The 21199-nt window shown below is 33.8% G+C and overlaps 2 protein-coding genes across 2 annotated transcripts; one reads left to right on the top strand and one right to left on the bottom strand.

The window, feature by feature from the left end:
* The first annotated feature begins 3990 nt into the window (after window positions 1–3990).
* LOC125653116 (alpha-mannosidase 2-like) lies at window positions 3991–12766 on the top strand. The gene is made up of 7 exons (XM_056147779.1): window positions 3991–3999; window positions 4173–4197; window positions 4434–4570; window positions 7266–7407; window positions 9177–9307; window positions 9863–10202; window positions 12747–12766. The coding sequence occupies exons 1-7, from the start codon at window positions 3991–3993 to the stop codon at window positions 12764–12766; spliced, it is 804 nt and encodes a 267-aa protein (XP_056003754.1).
* Window positions 12767–17783: 5017 nt separating this feature from the next.
* On the bottom strand, window positions 17784–20963 carry LOC130049775 (uncharacterized). The gene is made up of 3 exons (XM_056147778.1): window positions 20672–20963; window positions 18597–20574; window positions 17784–18426 (listed from the first exon to the last, which is right to left on the bottom strand). The coding sequence occupies exons 1-2, from the start codon at window positions 20710–20712 to the stop codon at window positions 18603–18605; spliced, it is 2013 nt and encodes a 670-aa protein (XP_056003753.1). The 5' UTR covers window positions 20713–20963; the 3' UTR covers window positions 17784–18426; window positions 18597–18602.
* Window positions 20964–21199: the final 236 nt, after the last annotated feature.

Raw genomic sequence — 21199 nt, 5'->3', positions numbered from 1 at the left:
AAGAAAAGGAAACAACTTGTAGTTTTTATTTATTACATACATGTATTTACAGTTGGGATGAAAATTCTATAGAGTTTACCCTAGATCATACACACATGAAGGCCATTTTTTGAAGGAGCACAGAATCACTGAAGGTGCCGATATCATTTCTTACATAGTTATGAATGATATAAGAATAACCACATGTTTATAAAAAATATGTTGTTAGTGTTGACGACCTTGACCTCTTACTTTGAATATGCAAACCTGTTATATACGTATACCAGGAATTGATATAGACGTGCGTTCATGAAGAACGATACAAGGATACAACCTAGTAGCAGCGTCTAATGAATCCAGAAACCAATGTCTTTGACCTCGATTCCAATTTCATACTACTTTAGAATTAGGATTGATAAACACATGGAATTTGCAGGGGAGGGGTCAAATATGTTGACCACCCCAGTCATAATTATGGGTTTATATCTTGATTTCATACCCGGACCGTTGCTTATACCTTGGCCACTTCAGACATGCATCATTGCTGATATCTTGACAACTACATACATAAATATTCGCGTTTATCGTGACCACTTTACACATACATATTTCTGTATATATTGACGACTTCATACATAAATCTGTGTGTATAACTTGACCACTTCAGATAGTGAAGATTAAGTCCTATGGACAGGTCCATCAATCGAAGATCAGCTTCCAGACAGTAGGGGGATGATCAGGGGAGGAGAGGAGTGAAGTATACCTATTTTTGTCGGACGGATCCACCAAAATACTTTTACATACAGCAGTCGGGTGTGATGGTCAGCTGGACAGGTCAGGCTCTGTTATTTGATAGTGTGAAGTCATACCCTCTTGTTGATCACATTTTCTTTGCATTTAAGGAAATTAGCTCCTGAGCTTTTTAGTACAACTGCGCAGAATACTACAACTAAGTATTCACTGGTTCAATACTGACCCCATGGTGCAAATATAGTATACATCTATTGCTGATCCCTATCCAGTTGAAAAATAATTTCTTAATTCAAATTTTGAAAGGGTTTGACAGGGAATATATTTTGTGGCGGAAGGATTTACTAATCAAAAAGTTATACTTCTGCATGGTGTTACAGTTTCTGTTTAATCCAATTTGTCGCATATTTCTATATCCCTATACGTGTATTTCAGTGCTATAATTTATGATACAGGTGGTAGAGACTTGGACGTAGTTCAAATGTTGTAATTTATTAACTTGGTAGATGCATTTCTCCAAACAAAATACCGATTCTTAAAGAAAAGTTTTAATTTACTCGAAATTCTGTATAAACATTCAGTATTTTGGCTAATAATTAAAAAAAATGTGATCGCCACCCCTTACCTTTTTTAGAGGCATTATAAACCTGAAGACCAGACCTTGAAAATTATGTAAAATTATACAAATTGACGTTACTCCTAATATGTCCTTTTAACTCTCAACTTTGATATCTTTAAGTTTTTTCGTATATCAAGTGCAAACAGGCAATTATTCATTTCTGAACTAGTATTAATTTCTTTCTTTTTTTCATCTGCAGTGTTAAAGGACATGGTTATGTATCTCTTTTATGCAATGCTTTTCATTGTTTATGTTGTGTTGACACTAGCAGAAAAAAATCAAGTTTAATTAAATAAATTTTAAGTGCAAGAACTTCATGTTTAAAACACTGCAGCTCAATAACAAGCGTGGGGACCCCAGTTTTTCTTTTTAATTTCCTAATTGCCCTTGAATGTAGAACTCAAAAATACACTTCCCAAACATTGACATTACTCCAAATGGCAGGTGCGACCTCTTGAATTGAATTAAATATATATCTTAGAAAAGAGCGTATGTTTAGTGCAGCTTGTTTGGAATAATGCGTATTGTGGCAAAGTCACATGCTATATATAAGATGTTAAATTGCAGTGATTCCGACCACATACTATAGTAACTAAAACACACATTGTAAAGACTCAAATTATGGATTGCAATGAGTCAGACTACAGAAATTATTGACTCTGACACAAATATTAGTGACTCAGACCACAGATATAAGTAATTCAGACTACAAATATCAATGAATCAGACCACAAGTTATAATGACTCAGACCACACAGTACAGTGACTCAGTCAACAGATACTAGTGACTCAGACCACAGAGACTAGTAACTCAGACCACAGAGACTATTGACTCAAACCACAAACTATAATTACTCAGACCACAGCAACTAGTGACTCAGTCAACATATACTAGTGACTCAGACTACAGAGATAAGTAACTCAAAAACAAACAAATTATTGTGACTCAGACCACAAATTGTAGTGACTCAGACCACAAATTGTAGTGACTCAGACCACAAATTGTAGTGACTCAGACCACAAATTATAGCGACTCAGACAACAAATTACAGTGACTCAGGACACAAATAGTAGTGACTCAAACCTCAAAGTATAATGACTCAGACCACATAGTATATGACTCAGACCGCAGCGACTAGTGACTCAGTCAACAGATACTAGTGATTCAGACCACAAGGATAAGTAACTCAAAAACAAACAAATTATAGCTACTCAGACCACAAATTGTAGTGACTCAGACCACAAATTGTAGTGACTCGGGTCACATACTAAGATTATACATTTCGGTGATTCAGACTCCATATTCTCACTGTTAATGCTTATGATTGTATTAACATAGTCTGCGAGTCAGTCACCCAGTCATCAGAGTCGTGTGTTGACAAATCGTGTATTAAGTGTCCGTCTTAATCATCCACGTACAAGTGGTCAGACTCCACAACTCTCCAGTGAACTAAAACAAAATATGGATAACTAAGAATTCTTCATCTACCCTAAAACTGTAATTACCTCAAACGGATATCTAAAAAACTCTCCATCTAGCCAAAAACTCCAATTAACTAATACAATCCAGGTAAATAAATACACTCAATGGAACTAAATATTTCACAGGCTACTATAAATTATCCGAGTAACAACATACTTCAAATAACTAAAAACTCTCCATATAGCCAAAAAAAAAAAAAACCAATTAACTAATATAATTCAGGTGACTAAAAACGCTCCATATAGCCAAACACTCCAATTAAACAATAAAATCTAGATAACTAAAAACTCTCCGTATTGCCAAAAACTCCAGTTAATTAATAAATAACCAGGTATCTAAAAATTCTCAATGTAACTAAACACTTCACAGGTTACTTTAAATTCTCCGAGTAACTTAAAACTCCAGGTAACTAAAAACTCCCAAGGTAACAAAAACTCCAGGTCACTAAAACACTTTCAGGTAACCAAAAACTCAACAGGTAACTAACATCTTTTCTAGTAACCACAAACAATCCAGGTAACTAAAACATCTCCGGTTTACTACAAACAATCCAGGTATCTTAAATTTTCAAGGGAAATAAAACCTATGTAGCTAATTGAAAATTTTCGGTACTGACTAAAAACTCCCTAGGTTACGAAAACCTTTCTAGGTAACAAAAACTCTCCAGGTTAATAAAAGACCCAGGTGCCTTAATTTTTTTGGGTAACTTAAAAGTCCCCAGGTTTCTAAATACCCACCAGGTTACTCAAAACTCCCCGTGTAATTAAAAATTCCCCATGTAATTAAAAACTTTCCAGGTAACTAAAAACTCACCAGGTAGGTACTGATTATATATTGATTATGTTGTAGGTGCTGATTAAATATTCACTATCTTGTAGGTACTGATTAGATATTCACTATGTTGTACTTACTGATTAGATATTCACTATGTTGTAGGTACTGATTAGATAATAACTATGTTGTAGGTACTGATTAGATATTGACTATGCTGTAGGTACTGATTAGATATTGACTATGTTGTAGGTACTGATTAGATATTGACTATGTTGTAGGTGCTGATTAGATATTGACTATGTTGTACTTACTGATTAGATATTCACTATGTTGTAGGTACTAATTAGATAATCACTATGTTGTACATACTGATTAGATATTCACTATGTTGGAGGTACTGATTATATATTCACTATGTCGTAGGTACTGATTAAATAATCACTGTGTTGTAGGTACTGACTAGATAATCACTATGTTGTAGGTACTGATTAGATAATCACTATGTTGTAGGTACTGATTAGATAATCACTATGTTGAGGTACTGATTAGATGTTGACTATGTTGTAGGTACTGATTCAATGTTCAGTATGCTGTAGGTACTGATTAGATACTCACTATATTGGAATTACTGATTAGATATTCACTATGTCGTAGGTACTGATTAGATATTCACTATGATGTGGGTATTGGTTAGATATTCAGTATGCTGTAGGTACTGATTATATATTCACTATATTGGAGGTACTGATTAGATAATCACTATGTTGTAGGTACTGATTAGATATTCACTATGTTGTAAGTACTGATTATATATTGACTACGTTGCAGGCACAGATGGGAGGACGGTAGACATGTATAACCTGGTTGACGTCAGAAAGGAGACGAACTATGAACTAGCTGTCAAAATCTCTACTGACATCCATAACGTTGACAAAGAATTCTTCACGGATCTCAAGGGATTCCAGGTATTGATCACCTACCATCACTTTATTAGTTATTATTGATCAATATGACTAGGTTTGTAGTGAATCCTATATCTTGATCAGTTAAACAAAGTTATATGTTGTCAAAATTGGAATGTAATAAACGGCCTAACAATTGCTACACACCCATCATACAGCATTTGCCCCAAAGATGGGTTGTATCTGTAAATTAGTTTGTTACAACAAACATAATTTTTTTTTTTTAAAATGCTGTCTTTAAGAGAGGCAATTGAAAACCCTGTAACATCAAAAGAGATAATTGAAAACCCTGTAACATTAATTAACTCATTAATTTTATCATCAACTTGTCTCAATTTAAAAATTGATCGTATGCAGAACACGATTGTGCATTTTGAATCAGTTGAGAGACATAAACACTGTACCCGGGTGATCACAGAATATTGCTACATGAATACGGGGAGTTGACGATGGAGAAACTAAAGTCATCCTGTTTGTCATAAAATTGAGTGTTCAGTTTGCCGTTAACATCTATGTTCAATAAAATATGTAAGTGTAAAGCAGATATGGAAGACACTGTGGTGTTTTACATCAAGTTCACTGGGATATATCAGATCAACAACGTTATATAAGTAAAAATGAGAATTGTTTATAGAGAAAACAATGTTCTATAAGTAAAAATGAGTATTGTTTATAGATAAAACAATGTTCTATAAGTAAAAATGAGTATTGTTTATAGATAAAACAGTTATATAAGTAAAAAGTATTGTTTATAGATAAAACATTGTTATATAAGTAAAACTGAGTATTGTTTATAGATAAAACAATGTAATATAAGTAAAAATGAGTATTGTTTATAGATAAAACAATGTGATATAAGTAAAAATGAGTATTGTTTATAGATAAAACAATGTTATATAAGTAAAAATGAGTATTGTTTATAGATAAAACAATGTTATATAAGTAAAAATGAGTATTGTTTATAGATAAAACAATGTTATATAAGTAAAAATCAGTATTATTTATAGATAAAACAATGTTATATAAGTAAAAAGTATTGTTTATAGATAAAACAATGTTATATAATTACAAATGAGTATTGTTTATAGATAAAACAATGTTATATAAGTAAAAATGAGCATTGTTTATAGATAAAACAATGCTATATAAGTAAAAATGAATATTGTTTATAGATAAAACAATGTTATATAAGTAGAAATGAGTATTGTTTATAGATAAAACAATGTTATATAAGTAAAAATGAGTATTGTTTATATATTAAACAATGTTCTATAAGTAAAAATGAGTATTGTTTATAGATAAAACAATGTTCTATAAGTAAAAATGAGTATTGTTTATAGATAAAACAATGTTCTATAAGTAAAAATGAGTATTGTTTATAGATAAAACAATGTTCTATAAGTAAAAATGAATATTGTTTATAGATAAAACAATGCTATATAAGTAAAAATGAGTATTGTTTATAGATAAAACAATGTGATATAAGTAAAAATGAGTATTGTTTATAGATAAAACAATGTGATATAAGTAAAAATGAGTATTGTTTATAGATAAAACAATGTTATATAAGTAAAAATGAGTATTGTTTATAGATAAAACAATGTTATATAAGTAAAAAGTATTGTTTATAGATAAAACAATGTTATATAAATAAAAATGAGTATTGTTTATAGATAAAACAATGTTATATAAGTAAAAATGAGTATTGTTTATAGATAAAACAATGTTATATAAGTAAAAATGAGTATTGTTTATAGATAAAACAATGTTATATAAGTAAAAAGTATTGTTTATAGATAAAACAATGTTATATAAGTAAAAATGAGTATTGTTTATAGATAAAACAATGTTCTATAAGTAAAAATGAGTATTGTTTATAGATAAAACAATGTTATATAAGTAAAACTGAGTATTGTTTATTGATAAAACAATGTTAAATAAGTAAAAATGAGTATTGTTTATAGATAAAACAATGTTATATATTAAATAAAAATGAGTATTGTTTATAGATAAAACAATGTTATATAAGTAAAAATGAGTATTGTTTATAGATAAAACAATGTTATATAAGTAAAAATGAGTATTATTTATAGATAAAACAATGTTATATAAGTAAAAATGAGTATTATTTATAGATAAAACAATGTTATATAAGTAAAAATGAGTATTGTTTATAGATAAGACGTCTAGTTGGTATATCAAAACGCCAAGTTGAAGGCCACAGCAAGTTTAGTTTTTGTCATGTATAAGTTTTTGAACGAATTGTAACCCGTACGAATAAAAAAAACCAGGTGTTCATTCTATAGAGTGAGTCCATATAATATTGTATTTAATCTTTATCATCATCTCTACCTCTGTGTTTTGTGAATTGACACTTTATGCATGGTTATGAATAGGATGCAAAGGGCTTACAAAGGCTGTTGCCGGTCGACAGGGGATGCTTACTCCTCCTAGGTACCTGATGCTACCTCTGGTATATCTAGGAGTCCGTGTTTGCCCAACTCTCTATTTTGAATTGATTATATGAGTTATGAGATTGATCTCTGTTTGTTATCTTCACCTTTCATGTAGCCATGAACACAAATTATGAAATTGACCAACCCCAGCATGAATAGTTCAGGATATAAGACAGAGATGAACAGATAAAATACATGTTTGATTAGGCACTCTTCATATTCCTTTGTTGGTTTTGATACAGATGATCAAACATAAAACATTTGACAAGCTGCCCACTCAGGCCAATGTGTACCCAGTGCCGGCCATGGCATTCATCGAGGATGACAAAACTCGCTTCAGTGTCCTCACTGCACAGTCGCTGGGGGTAGCCAGCTTACAGACAGGTAATATCCAAATACTCTCTCGATATTCACAACCAACAAAAGACAACACATCTCAATATTGACAATCCATAAAGAACAACACATTTCAATATTCACAATCCACAAAGGACAACACATCTCAATATTCACAATCCACAAACGACAACATATCTCAATATTCACAATCCATAAAGGACAACACATCTCAATGTTCACAAACAAAGGACTACACATCTCAATATTCACAGACAAAGGACTACACATCTCAATACTCACAAACAAAGAACAACACATCTCAATATTCACAATCCACAAAGGACAACACATTTTAATATTCACAATCCACAAAGGACAACACATCTCAATATTCACAAACAGAGGACAACACTTCTCAATATTCACAAACAAAGGACTACACATCTCAATATTCACAAAGAACAACACATCTCAATATTCACAATCCAGAAAGGACAACACATCTTAATATTCACAATCCACAAAGGACAACACATCTCAATATTCACAAACAGAGGACAACACTTCTCAATATTCACAAACAAAGGACAACACATCTCAATATTCACAATCCACAGAGGACAACACATCTCAATATTCACAAACAAAGGACAACACATCTCAATATTCACAATCCATAAAGGATCACACATCTCAATATTCACAAACAAAGGACAACACATCTCAATATTCACAATCCATAAAGGACAGCACAACTCAATATTCACAATCCACAAAGGACAACACATCTCAATATTCACAATCCACAGAGGACAACACATCTCAATATTCACAAAGTACAACACATCTCAATATTCACAAACAAAGGACTACACATCTCAATATTCACAAACAGAGGACAACACATCTCAATATTCACAAACAAAGGACTGCACATCTCAATATTCACAATCCACAAAGGACAACACATCTCAATATTCACAATCCATAAAGGACAACACATCTCAATATTCACAAAAAAAGGAAAACACATCTCAATATTCACAAACAAAGGACAACACATCTCAATATTCACAATCCATAAAGGACAGCACAACTCAATATTCACAATCCATAAAGGACAACACATCTCAATATTCACAGTCCACAAAGGACAACACATCTCAATATTCACAAAGTACAACACATCTCAATATTCACAAACAAAGGACTACACATCTCAATATTCACAAACAGAGGATAACACATCTCAATATTCACAAACAAAGGACAACACATCTCAATATTCACAAACAAAGGACAACACATCTCAATATTCACAATCCATAAAGGACTATACATCTCAATATTCACAATCCACAAAGGACAACACATCTCAATATTCACAATCCACAAAGGACAACACATCTCAATATTCACAAACAAAGGACAACGCATCTCAATATTCACAATCCATAAAGGACAACACATCTCAATATTCACAATCCACAAAGGACAACACATCTCAATATTCACAAACAAAGGACAACACATCTCAATATTCACAAACAAAGGACAACACATCTCAATATTCACAAAGAAAGGACAACACATCTCAAAATTCACAAACAGAGGACAACACATCTCAATATTCACAAACAAATGACAACACATCTCAATATTCACATACAAAGGACAACACATCTCAATATTCACAATCCACAGATGACAACACAACTCAATAATCACATACAGAGGACAACACATCCCAATATTCATAATAGATTTGAATGTATATGTTTGTATTTATAGATATATATGTATCTTGGTGACAGGTGAGATCCAGGTTATGCTGGACAGGACGCTGAATCAGGACGACATGAGAGGTCTAGGTCAGGGTGTCCGAGACAACACGCTGACCCCAAACAGATTCAAGCTTATGTTTGAGTCCCGAAGTGCTCCCCCGGTAAGTGATCAAATTTTGACAAAGCATTTTTTCGTTCTATTACAAAACAACTTTTACCAATCACTATTTCTGTGTATTATGTGTGAAGCTAATGTGAAGTTTATACAGGCAGACTGTAAAGTTATAATATAGTTAATGTATAGTTAGTGTATAATTAGTGTTAAGTTAGTATACATTGAATGCATGGTTAGTGTATAATTAGTGTTAAGTTAGTATATATTGAATGCATGGTTAGTGTAAATTAGTATATTATATTAAATGCATAGTTAATGTAAAGTTAGTGTACTGTTAGTGTAAAGTTAATATATAGTTAGTGTAAATTTAATGTATAATTAATGCAAAGTTAGTTAGAAGTTAGTGCAAAGTTAATGCATAGTTGTTGTATACTTAGTTTATAGTTAGTTTGAAGTTAATTTATATTCAAAATATAGTTAATGAAAAGTGTTTGTATCCTTTGTGTAAAGCCAATGGGTGGTGCACATAAGAATTTGAATGTTTCCTTAGCACCATAAGGCATGTAAACATTGTGACGTATCTGCTAATTTTCTTTTATAGATCAAGGACAAAACAAGTGGTTTTCCTTCACTCCAAGCTCACATTACCTATCTGCACCTAGTCCATAACATTCAGATTCTATCCCAGAAAAGTTCAGTCAGTGTGCCGCCATTGATTTCCCAGCATTCCTTCCTGTCGGGATCTTTACCGTGTGATGTGCACCTACTCAATCTTCGGTCCTTACAGCAGAGTTATGATGGAGCAATCACACGGAGCGATGACTCAGCACTCCTATTACACAGACTAGGACTGGATTGTGGGATTTCAAGCCATGGATTACCTTGTACTGATACACAGGGGAAGGTAAGTGATTGTGGGATATGTAGTAGACAACAGACACGTGGGATACCGAAACTATTGTTAAATATAGGGGATTGTGGGATATCTAACTTAGGGATGGACACCAAGGATTGTGGGATATCTAACTTAGGGATGGACACCAAGGATTGTGGGATATCTAAGTTAGGGAGGGATACCAAGGATTGTGGGATATCTAACTTAGGGAGGAACACCGAGGATTGTGGGATATCTAACTTAGGGATGGCTACCAAGGATTGTGGGATATCTAACTTAGGGATGGACACCAAGGATTGTGGGATATCTAACTTAGGGATGGCTACCAAGGATTGTGGGATATCTAACTTAGGGATGGACACCAATGATTGTGGGATATCTAACTTAGGGATGGACACCAAGGATTGTGGGATATCTAAGTTAGGGAGGAACACCGAGGATTGTGGGATATCTAACTTAGGGATGGACACCAAGGATTGTGGGATATCTAACTTAGGGAGGGATACCAAGGATTGTGGGATATCTAACTTAGGGATGAACACCAAGGATTGTGGGGGATGTAGCACTGAGTTCTAGGTTAGGTATGTAAAATTGCGAAATGCTTAGCTTTGAGTTATATACAAGGGGATTGTGGGATATCTAACTAGTGACTGAACATCAAGAATTGTGGGAGATTTAGCAATGGGCTCTAGGTTAGATAAAAGGTTTTATCGGATGCTTAGTTTTGAGTTAGATATAGGGTATTATGGGGTACTTAGTTTTGAGTTAGATATAGGGTATTATGGGATGCTTAGTTTTGAGTTAGATATAGGGTATTATGGGATGCTTAGTTTTGAATTAGATATAGGGTGTCATGGGATGCTTAGTTTTGAGTTAGATATAGGGTATTATGGGATGCTTAGTTTTGAGTTAGATATAGGGTATTATGGGATGCTTAGTTTTGAGTTAGATATAGGGTATTATGGGATGCTTAGTTTTGAGTTAGATATAGAGTATTATGGGATGCTTAGTTTTGAGTTAAATATAGGGTATTATGGGATGCTTAGTTTTGAGTTAGATATAGGGTATTATGGGATGCTTAGTTTTGAGTTAGATATAGAGTATTATGGGATGCTTATTTTTGAGTTAGATATATTGGGTATTATGGGATGCTTAGTTTTGGGCTATACTTACAATGTAGGATATTGTTGGACACATATTGTTGTTTACTGGATCAGGATTCAAAAATTTAGGTTGAGCATCACTGAAGAGGCATTTGTCGAAATACCCATCTGGTGCATCTAAATTGGTACCGTATAAGTTTTACATATAGGGCTCACGGTGGGTGTGACGAGTCGACAGGGAATGCTTACTCCTCCCAAGCACCGGATCCCATCTCTGGTGTGTCCAGGGGTCCGTTTTTGCCCAACCATCTATTTTGCATTGCTTATAGGAGTTATGAGATAGTACACTGTTCATTATCTTCACCTTTAGATACAGATAATTATGGGATACCTAGTTTAGGGCTGGGGTAATCTCTACCCAGAGTTATCGTTCTTTGCTCTCGCATACACCTCTGTCAACGTCTCGAAGGTTTTACATTATTCTCGTAAAATGGCATATATGCTCAAATAAAGTATGGTTTCGCTTCAGTTACAAAAATATACGTAAATAGATGAATACTGAGCAGATGTCAAGTCTTTTTGTGACACAAGAAACATTGATTTGGGTCGAAACGCGGATATTGGATTGTTCTATTCCACCAAGGCTATACATAGGTACATGGAGAATGCATAGTAATGGGGAAAAACTACAAATAATTGCTTGTCCTACATTTTCCTGATATTTTATAAAGTAGTTCTTAGTTTTATTAGCCGTAAAAAGGTGTATTTACATGTGGAATAACATTGCTTATTTTGAGACGTTGACAGTGGTATATGTGAGTATAACGATACAGAATTATGGGATACCTAGTTTAGGACAGGAGAGGATTGTGGGATAGCAGGCTCTAAACCTGTGATATACATTTGTTCACTGGTCCTCTATTAAACGTTTTCTATTAGTTTACATTCATAGAACAGTAAGAGAGAGTTGCGTCATTAGTGTAGTTCTTGTGATGTAAACATTCCAGTACATGCAATAGGAGTTATCTACCATACCTTACACTACTGCCCAGGTACATGCTCTCTCAAACACTTTATCTAGGTCAGATTACGGGATCTGTTCAGTGACACGCTAGGGTGAAGGAGATGCGGCGGACGTCCTTGACATTACTACACGACAAAGGCCCCACATCGCTAGATAGTGACCTTACCTTGAATCCCATGGAAATATACAGTTTCAAGGTCAAATGGTGAATGTTTATAATGGGAGTGATTTTGTAATTGTTTTATGTGATAAACGGCCATGTAGATGTTACGACTGTAGATATTTCAAATGCTGTGAAATTGAGTATGCTAGTGAGATTTATAGACTTGAGATCATTTGATATTTAGTGTGATAAAAGCTGTACAACCATGAGATCCCGTGAAATTGAGTGTGATAAAAATTGTATAGACTTGTGATCCTGTGAAATTGAGTGTGATAAGAGTTGTACAAATTTGTTTTCCAGTGAAATTGAGTGTGAAGTAAACTGTACACATGTACATACTTTTTATGCTGTGAAATTGAGTATGATAAAAGATGTATATTCTTGGGATCTTGTGAAAGTGAGTTTCAACTTTTTATTGGACAGAAAGCTGCGCTATCTGAGTAGGACTGTGTCAGAGAGTGTTTAGATGTGATCTTCATTATCCGACTATGCCATGTAAATGAGCTTACATCAGGCCAGGATTTCTCGAAAAGAACTGAAGTCGAAACTTGGACTAAAGTCTGAGAGTTTACTCAAATATTGACTGCTTAAATAAAAGAAAACTGAAACTTAAGTTTGAGATTTTTTTATGAAATCCAAGCCAGATTTTGGACTCAATTTAACGCGGGAAACAAATAGTGTAAGAATGAGAACGAGATAGAAAGTAGGCTCATTCAATATTTTATATTTGCTGAAACCAAGTCTTTAGGAATGTTTGCAACACCACATTTGGATATATGTAGTTTTCATATGTAAATATGGTGCACATGTATCTGTTTGAATTTTTTTTTAGGTTTTCGTGAGTTTTGTAGTACATTGCAAAATTCTAAGTTGAAGTTATTTCAGAGACAGTCTCAACAAATGACCAAAAAACTAAAGGAGATATTTACTCTTGAAAGGTTTTAATTTGTGAATGGGATTTCATGTGAAGTATGTGTTGATGATTGAAATGGACTCTGGTGTGTCCAGGGGTCCGTGTTTGCCCAACTATCTATTTTGTATTGCTTGTAGGAGTTTTGAGATTGATCACTGTTCGTTATCTTCACCTTGCATTAATATTCCTCGATGAAGGAGATATGTTTTAAATATTGTCAACCTTTCTATCCCCGGTGACAAGAGACGGAGTTTCAATGACAAGTGGTATTGAGATCCCGCTAACTAAAACATTATTTCATTTTTGTTCATCTCAAATTTAAGAAATAGTTGCTACTGACTTATTTCCTCGTAAAATAGGAAATGTGCTTAAATTTGGTGCCTAGAGGTTAAGGCTAAACATTGATGTTTATCATAATAACCCGTCTATTATGAGAAAGTAATCTGTGTAATAACTGGCTCCACACTTACTATCTTTAATCGCAAGTTAATGAAATTACTGCATTTGACCTGCCTCCGTGTGGAGTAGAAAGAGTGTTTAGATGATGTTGCCTCAAGTTTTAGTACAAGAGTTTACAGAGAAACAGATTGTTTTACTGATGTTTTATTGATAATTCGCTTACTATAATATACTACATACTGCAATTTAACAATTAACACAATACAATGATATAATTCTACTACACTGGAGGTTGAAGAGAGACACATTGTTTAATATATATATTATGATTGCCAACTTATCAAGATAATGATTTCAGAAACATTTTTTAAATACTCTACATATCAGTAACTTGGTGTCTTATAAACCAGAATGGTGCAATCATCTAGTGATCAGATAATGTTAGTTTTCTCTCAAGCCTACCAAAGGCATCAGGGCAGTGTGACTGATATTGCCAGGTGATATATATTTTACGATGATGTTTTGCTGACCCTAATGTTGTTTTTATGGAATTATATTAATTGAATTCAGGATTGGTATTTCAATTCTGTGATTTTTTTAAATAGACAGGTGCGTGTTTCATGGATTGTCTGTTTCCCTATCCACCCTTCAGTTTTTGAAAGCCCGACCTCCTGCGCTGTTCCCTGCGAGAAGCGTGTCTATGCATACAAATTTTTAATAGTATCATTAGCGGATGTGGAAATATCTTGTATGTCACAAACATGTTACCACACCCATCAAGTATTTATGTGTATTGTATGGATGCATGGATGTTGACTTATAAAAAACTCAGGAATGATATTCAAATCCCTGCACAATATCGGATGTGAAAGAATACTGTCGATGTGTATGTGTTGTTTTTTGTATTTAAATGACATGTATTATTTTATTTTATTGGTGATATGAATGTGGATCAGTGATGTATAATGCTATATATATTGTGATACACGTAAAAGAATGTCCCATTATGTCTGAAGTATGAAAATTGATTCATTACGTATCATGTATGGATGGCCATAATGCGTGAAACATGTATGTGTATAGTTTTTATTGGATACATGTACGAATGTATGCTAATTTATGACTGTCCGATTATCTTGGATACTTAACCTCATTAGTATATGACGTTTAGATGTTATCTTGATGTCATGTTCATATGACCTTTCGTGGTTATTGTGACGACATACGTGATGCTTAGAGGTTATTATAAAGACGTCCATGTGATGTTTAACGGTTATTGTGACGTCGTATTCACGTGATAAACGTTGTGTAGGATCGTCCTATTTAACATCTGCTGATAACAGTCGTCCTTGTTTTATGTCGGGTGTAACCAGTGATAACATAACAAATACATTCCATATTCTCATCGCCGTTTGCTAATAAATCTTCTATCATGTTACTGTGTATTGTGTATTGATTTCCTGATGAAAACCATGATACTTATTCCGTTTGGAGAAAGTGGAATTTCGGGTCAAGATCCAGTAATAGACGATGTTGCTTTCCGGAGATTTCATCTACGTCACCGAAAATTTGGACCAACTGTTTCAATCGTTAGAATTGATATACACCGTAGTTAAGAATCAGGTGACATAGGATCGAGATAGCTAGATCGAAACTTTGATTATAATAGAGCTGATCCAGAGGTTTGATGAAGGATAACCATAGACAAAGACGTTGCTTTGACAGATCTGGTAACAAGTGAACTTACACTGTCTTATTCTTGTGTTATTTCTGTATTTTATTTACTACATCAGATATAAATTCTGGTAACATCTGTATATCCACTCCCTTATGTATCGTTGATACCCCCTACGTCTGTTTCAGCAGTGTTTATCTTGCAAAAAAATGTCTGCAGTTGTACAAACTTCATTGCTGTCACTGATGAAATGGAATGAACGTTACATTTTACTGTAACATTTCCTTTAGTGAATCAAGCCGATTAATGAGGACGTCTGTAAACTAGTAGTGTGGACAATTGTAGATAGTGTAAAGTTCACATGTTTATAAGCAACGCTTTATAACACACATCACGCATATCAAATAATGTATGCAAGGGAAAGTAACATTGACATTTTCCAACCCTCACAAAAAGTCATTGCCACCATGACTTCCCCCAAGTCAGATATGATTTTCGCGGGTTTACAAATGAGAATCATCTCGCGTTTGCACTTTGTCCAAAACATCAGGTTGTTTTTTTTCGTGTACCCTTCATAATCACCTTCCTTTAGAATGCCAATTTCTCATCATGATCAATGTTTAGCTAACGAATTCAATTCCCAGCTGAGAGATAATTACAACTGATCTTTGACATTAACAAACCAATTAAGACCCAGGTTTTGACATTTTCAGGGAGTAACCAGGTGGTGGGAATCGTGTTTTCTTTCTTTGAAAATGTGGCTTTAAAATAATACAATGATTCAGTCGTTGACAAGCCTTTATTAAATATATCATGCTAAATATTTGACATTTTTTTAAATTAGATTTTGATTGAATATAATGAATATAAAAAAAAAATGATATTAAATACAATAAAAATAAGTAAACATGAGCTAATTATAAAACCAATACTATAATATAAAAATCAATAAGGATAGTGATTATAACTACAATAGGAAATATTAAAACATGCAACAATCATAATAGAAACAATATAATAGTAAAAATCAATAATAATCATAATAATACGAATACTAAATGGAAAATAAAAATGCAACAGTATTAATAATAGCTTATATATTAATAATAATAATAATAATAATAATAATAATAAATGCAATAAAAATACTCAAACATGCAATAATCTTAATAGAAACAACATAGTATAACAATCAATGATAATAATGATTGTAATAAAAAATAACAGCAATGGGAAAAAACAACATGCAATGATGATAATAATAACCTTGGTAATAAGGGTAGTGATAATATTAGTAATTATAAAGATAGCAGTGCTAATATTACATCCATATAACAACAATGATAATAGAAGTACAATGTAGTAGAAGTAGTTGTGAAAGTAGCAATACTAATAAAACTAGTAGTAGTAGTAGTAGAAGTAGTTGTAATAGTAGTAATACTAATAGTAGTAGTAGTAGTATTGATAGTAGTAGTAGTTGTAACTGTAGTAGTAGTAGTAATAATAATAATAGTAGTCGTACTTGCAGTAGTAGTAGTAGTAATCATGATACTTTCAAGAAGAAAGGTGAAATATTATCTGTGATCCATATTGCTCAACTGAACTATTTTTATGTGAAACATTAATTCTCGATATTGATCTAAGTCATGTAACCCCCACTATAATCCCAGTTGAAATGATTTGGGTGCTATTGAATTTGCCGTGCAATAGGATGTTTGCATATTTATTTATTTATTTTGGAAAAGTAGCCTTCTGGTTATTAAAAATACATGTTTTAGCGAACTTTCCTATAAATTTACATTTAAAACTTCAAACCATTCTTTTGAATACAGAAACCTGGGGATAAAAAACTTTGAATCTACATACTACATGGTTATATATCTAATCAGAAACTTGTGTATTAAATATCATTTCTTTAACAAGGAGTAATACATCTTCACAGTGGCTGACATCCTTTTTAAACATGAATATGAAACTATATATATCAGAAGCACATACATAAATGTACATACAGCAGAAAAAACACAAAGTTGCATAGATTATTACATGTAAATAATAAAAACAAGGGAGGACAACAAACAGTGAGTAAACAGACAGGTCTTTTTTAAACAAACTGCATGTAAAATGTATTATTAGATCAATGGGAGATATTTGCTTAGGTTGTCATCTTAATAATTCCAACACAAAAACCCAAAGCCAAACGTTCACAAAAGCAATAGCTTTGTTAGTATATTGAGCATATTTCTTTTTACAGAATGATAGTATAAGAAGAAAGTCATCTCCCATCTTCAATGAATGTTTCCTTTCTTCTTTTTTTTTTTTTTTGGCTAGTTATGGAGACAATACGATGTTCATCCATACCAACGACAGAAGTCTGCATAAATACATATAGCTCAACACAAATACGCATAAAATGAAATCAATATATCCACTGAAAAATATGTGCAAATTGTATAACAGCATAAACATGTGTCGACAGATTGTACAATTATGTCTTAATACAAGTATTTACAGTAAACAAATCAAACGGTTATATCGTGTCAGAAAAGGTACATCAATGAATTGTAAAAATCAAATGCATTCTTTTTCAATGAAAACTTCTGGTTTTCAATAAATTTCCAAATCAAAACCCTACATTCGGTGTGTGAATAAGTACGTTTTTCTAATTAGAAAAATACCCACACATAAAAGTGTGCTGTTGACTACCCAAGACACAAGAAGTACAAAATCAAACAAACATGTGATAATGATATAGAATTTCCATAAAGCATACTGAATTGTTCAATATATGTCTGTCATTTATGTAGCCTTTACAAAACACTGATTTTCATTTTTGTATACCAAGACTTAGCTGGTTCTTTCTACACTACGTCTTGGCTGGTTCTCTGTATACAAAGTCTAAGCTGGTTCTCTGCATACCATGTCTTTTGCTGGATATCTTCATAAAATTCGCTAGATGGTTCTCTTTATACCCGGCCATTAGGATGTCATCTCTAAAATGAATCATTAGTAGATATCTAAGTTTCAAGTTTTGTGTGGTTTTTTATATGCCGAATAACTCGGTAAATAGTCAAGAAATCATATTTTAAATCTTACACATAGAACGCAATGCAGAGAGGAAGAATAAACTCTTTATCACAAGTCAAAAGCGAATGGCATTTACCTGTGATCACTCAGAAATGGTGTCAGAATCATCGCTATGGTTGACGTCGACGTCGATCTTAATTGTGTCATAATGACTTTCATGTGATTTGTCCGATGCTGTCTCTTCCACTGTCTCAGATTCTAAGAGCAGTTGTTCAAAATTTTGCAGTTCTGCAAAACAAACATTGAGTCCTGTATCAGCAGACATGACTGTTGTTTCTTCCCTGTGCTTTTCCTCCGGTGCATTCATGACGATCTCTGTAGACGTCCTCAATCGTTCGTATTCTTTGCTTGAGGAATACCCGATGTCTAATATAGATTCTTCCATATATTCAACTTCTGACAAAATATCTTGGAAGTTGTTCAGATCTGCCAAACAAATATTGAAACCAGCATCTTCACCTTGAATGGAATATTCATTGGCGGTCTCAATGTTGGGAATGTTAACCATGGTGTCGGTGACATTTTGCAATGTTTCGTATGTTTCAATGTCGGTTTTCTCGTCTTGCAGTGTGTGTGTTCCAGAATCTAATTCAATTGGCTCTAGGTAGTCTGATGAATCAGATACCTTTTCTGTGTTTTCAATGTCAAAATTTATCTCTGCAATGCATAGTCCGGTAGAGAACGCGATTGACATGTTATCTTCCTTGTTGTCTCTGTCCGCCATTGGCTGAGTATTGTTTGGTGATACATTGAGTGCTTCGATGTTTTGAACATCAAAGTTCACCTCAGCAATACAAAGTCCAGCGATGTCAATGATTTGTTTTTCGTTTGAACCGTTTTCTTTGCCATATTGCTCTGATTCTGAGTCTCCCTCGTTATCTTCAACATCAAAATTTACTTCTGCAAGGCAAAACTCAGTTGTTAAACTGGTTTGCTTTTCGCTTGAATTATCTCCCGTGTTTTTGTGTGGCATTGGTTTTAAGTAGTCTGATGAATTCGACTCGACGCCGCTGTTTCCTACATCAAAATTCACCTCTGCAATGCACACTCCTTTTGTAGGTGTCACATTGTTTTCTTCTGCTTTGCTTTTTATATTCGAACTAGAAAACAACTCGTTAGGTGCATCGTTGGTGGTTTTAGTTGTTCCGGCATCCGATAATGTTTCATTCTTGAAACTGGGTTTCTCTTTCTCAGTATAGTTGGCATTGATGGCATCATCTACTTCTAGTATTTCTAATTCTAAAAAGCTAAATTCCGAAAGGGCGATGGATTTGTTTGCCTCTTCTCGTTTATAATTTGGCAATGTTTTTGGTATTTTGAATGGGCTGATACCGGGTAAAACATCAGTGATAGGTTCTCTCTTCACATCGGATAGCAATTGCGATATGAACTCCGCATCTTCGGCTTCTTCTTGTCTTTGCTTAATCCGCTCCAGTTCTATCCAATTACCATTAATGCCGTCATCATCATAATCGTTAAGTCCGGATTTTCTTCCACGGCGCATTCTTCTTCGGGAAAGACGCCGTTCTGTGGATTGGGAGTGATCATTATGGATCAGTGCTCTTGTTTTGCCGCTTAGCGAGTAAACATCAGGCGGGTTATTGAGAAGAGAATACTGCGAATGTTTCTCTGAAGTAGTTCTGTCAAGGAAGGGTTTCTCTGCGAAAATTCCTTGCAGACTGTCATATGCTCTTGCTGTACCATGCGCTCCATCTACTTCTGGTAAGCTGTTTGGGGGATGATTGGCAGCTTGGTCCAAGCAATATTTACAAAAACAGCCTTCTTTGGGAGTTTCGTATGGAGCAACATATTGGTATTCTGTTTCTGCTAATGTTGCAGATCTTCGAAGAGGAGGTTCATATGGATCGTTCACAATCGGGGTCAATTCATAGTGATCCTCTGCAATAGATTGGTATCTGGTTGACCTTTGTCGAAGCCTTCGTCGAACCATACGCTGTAACTCTCGATGCAACAACATGCAAGTTATATTTAACAGTTCACGCTGGATCCGTGCTTCTATCTGTTTGATCTCGACATCTAGCCTTTTCGTCATCCTGCGTTAAACAATGTTGTCATTCATTCATTACTATTTTGTATTTACTATTTTATTAAATACAATATCCATTTAATCATCAGATGAAATAATCTTACCGGTTTATTCTGACGGCGATAACGATGACAATTGCCAACATAAGATATATTCCAACCACAACTGAAAAATAGATATACCGTTACATGTGCATCCTTATCTGACTAATGAAAAGGTGAAGATAATAAACAGTGATGAATCCCGTAACTCTCAAAAGGAATACAAAGTTGTGTAAACACGAATCCCTGAACACAAAAGCGGTGAATGCATGTGGCTGGGAGGAACATGCATCCCCTGTTGACCACCTAAACGCGTCATGAGCCATATATGCAAGGTGAAGATAATGAACAGTGATCAATCTCATAACTCCTATAAGCCTTAATTTTGAAATTAATTTCTAAATCTTATCCTAGGAATTAAATATACATCCGTATTTTCAAGTTATTAACTAAGTATTTAGCTGCAGGGCTGTAGATACCCTTTAGGACCAACAGTTCACAATTTTTATTAAATATAATATCCATTTAATCATCAGATGAAATAAACCCTTGGGGATCAACAGTCCACCAGCAGAGGCCTCGACCTAGGGG

This window comes from Ostrea edulis, chromosome 8 (genome assembly GCF_947568905.1).
Source record: "Ostrea edulis chromosome 8, xbOstEdul1.1, whole genome shotgun sequence".
In the NCBI taxonomy this organism is placed as follows: domain Eukaryota; kingdom Metazoa; phylum Mollusca; class Bivalvia; order Ostreida; family Ostreidae; genus Ostrea; species Ostrea edulis.
The sequence above is the reverse complement of the archived record's forward strand: the minus strand, read 5'-3'. Positions and strand labels throughout refer to the sequence as shown.

What these genes read in the sequence shown, in the direction of transcription:
- LOC125653116 (XM_056147779.1), top strand. An exon ending in CGGATCTCAAGGGATTCCAG is followed by an intron (nt 4,571 to 7,265) that starts GTATTGATCACC and finishes GTTTTGATACAG; the next exon opens with ATGATCAAACATAAAACATT. An exon ending in GGTAGCCAGCTTACAGACAG is followed by an intron (nt 7,408 to 9,176) that starts GTAATATCCAAA and finishes TCTTGGTGACAG; the next exon opens with GTGAGATCCAGGTTATGCTG.
- LOC130049775 (XM_056147778.1), bottom strand. Translation starts at nt 20,712, where the DNA reads ATGTTGGCAATTGTCATCGTTATCGCCGTCAGAATAAACCG. An exon ending in ATCGCCGTCAGAATAAACCG is followed by an intron (nt 20,575 to 20,671) that starts GTAAGATTATTT and finishes TGTTTAACGCAG; the next exon opens with GATGACGAAAAGGCTAGATG.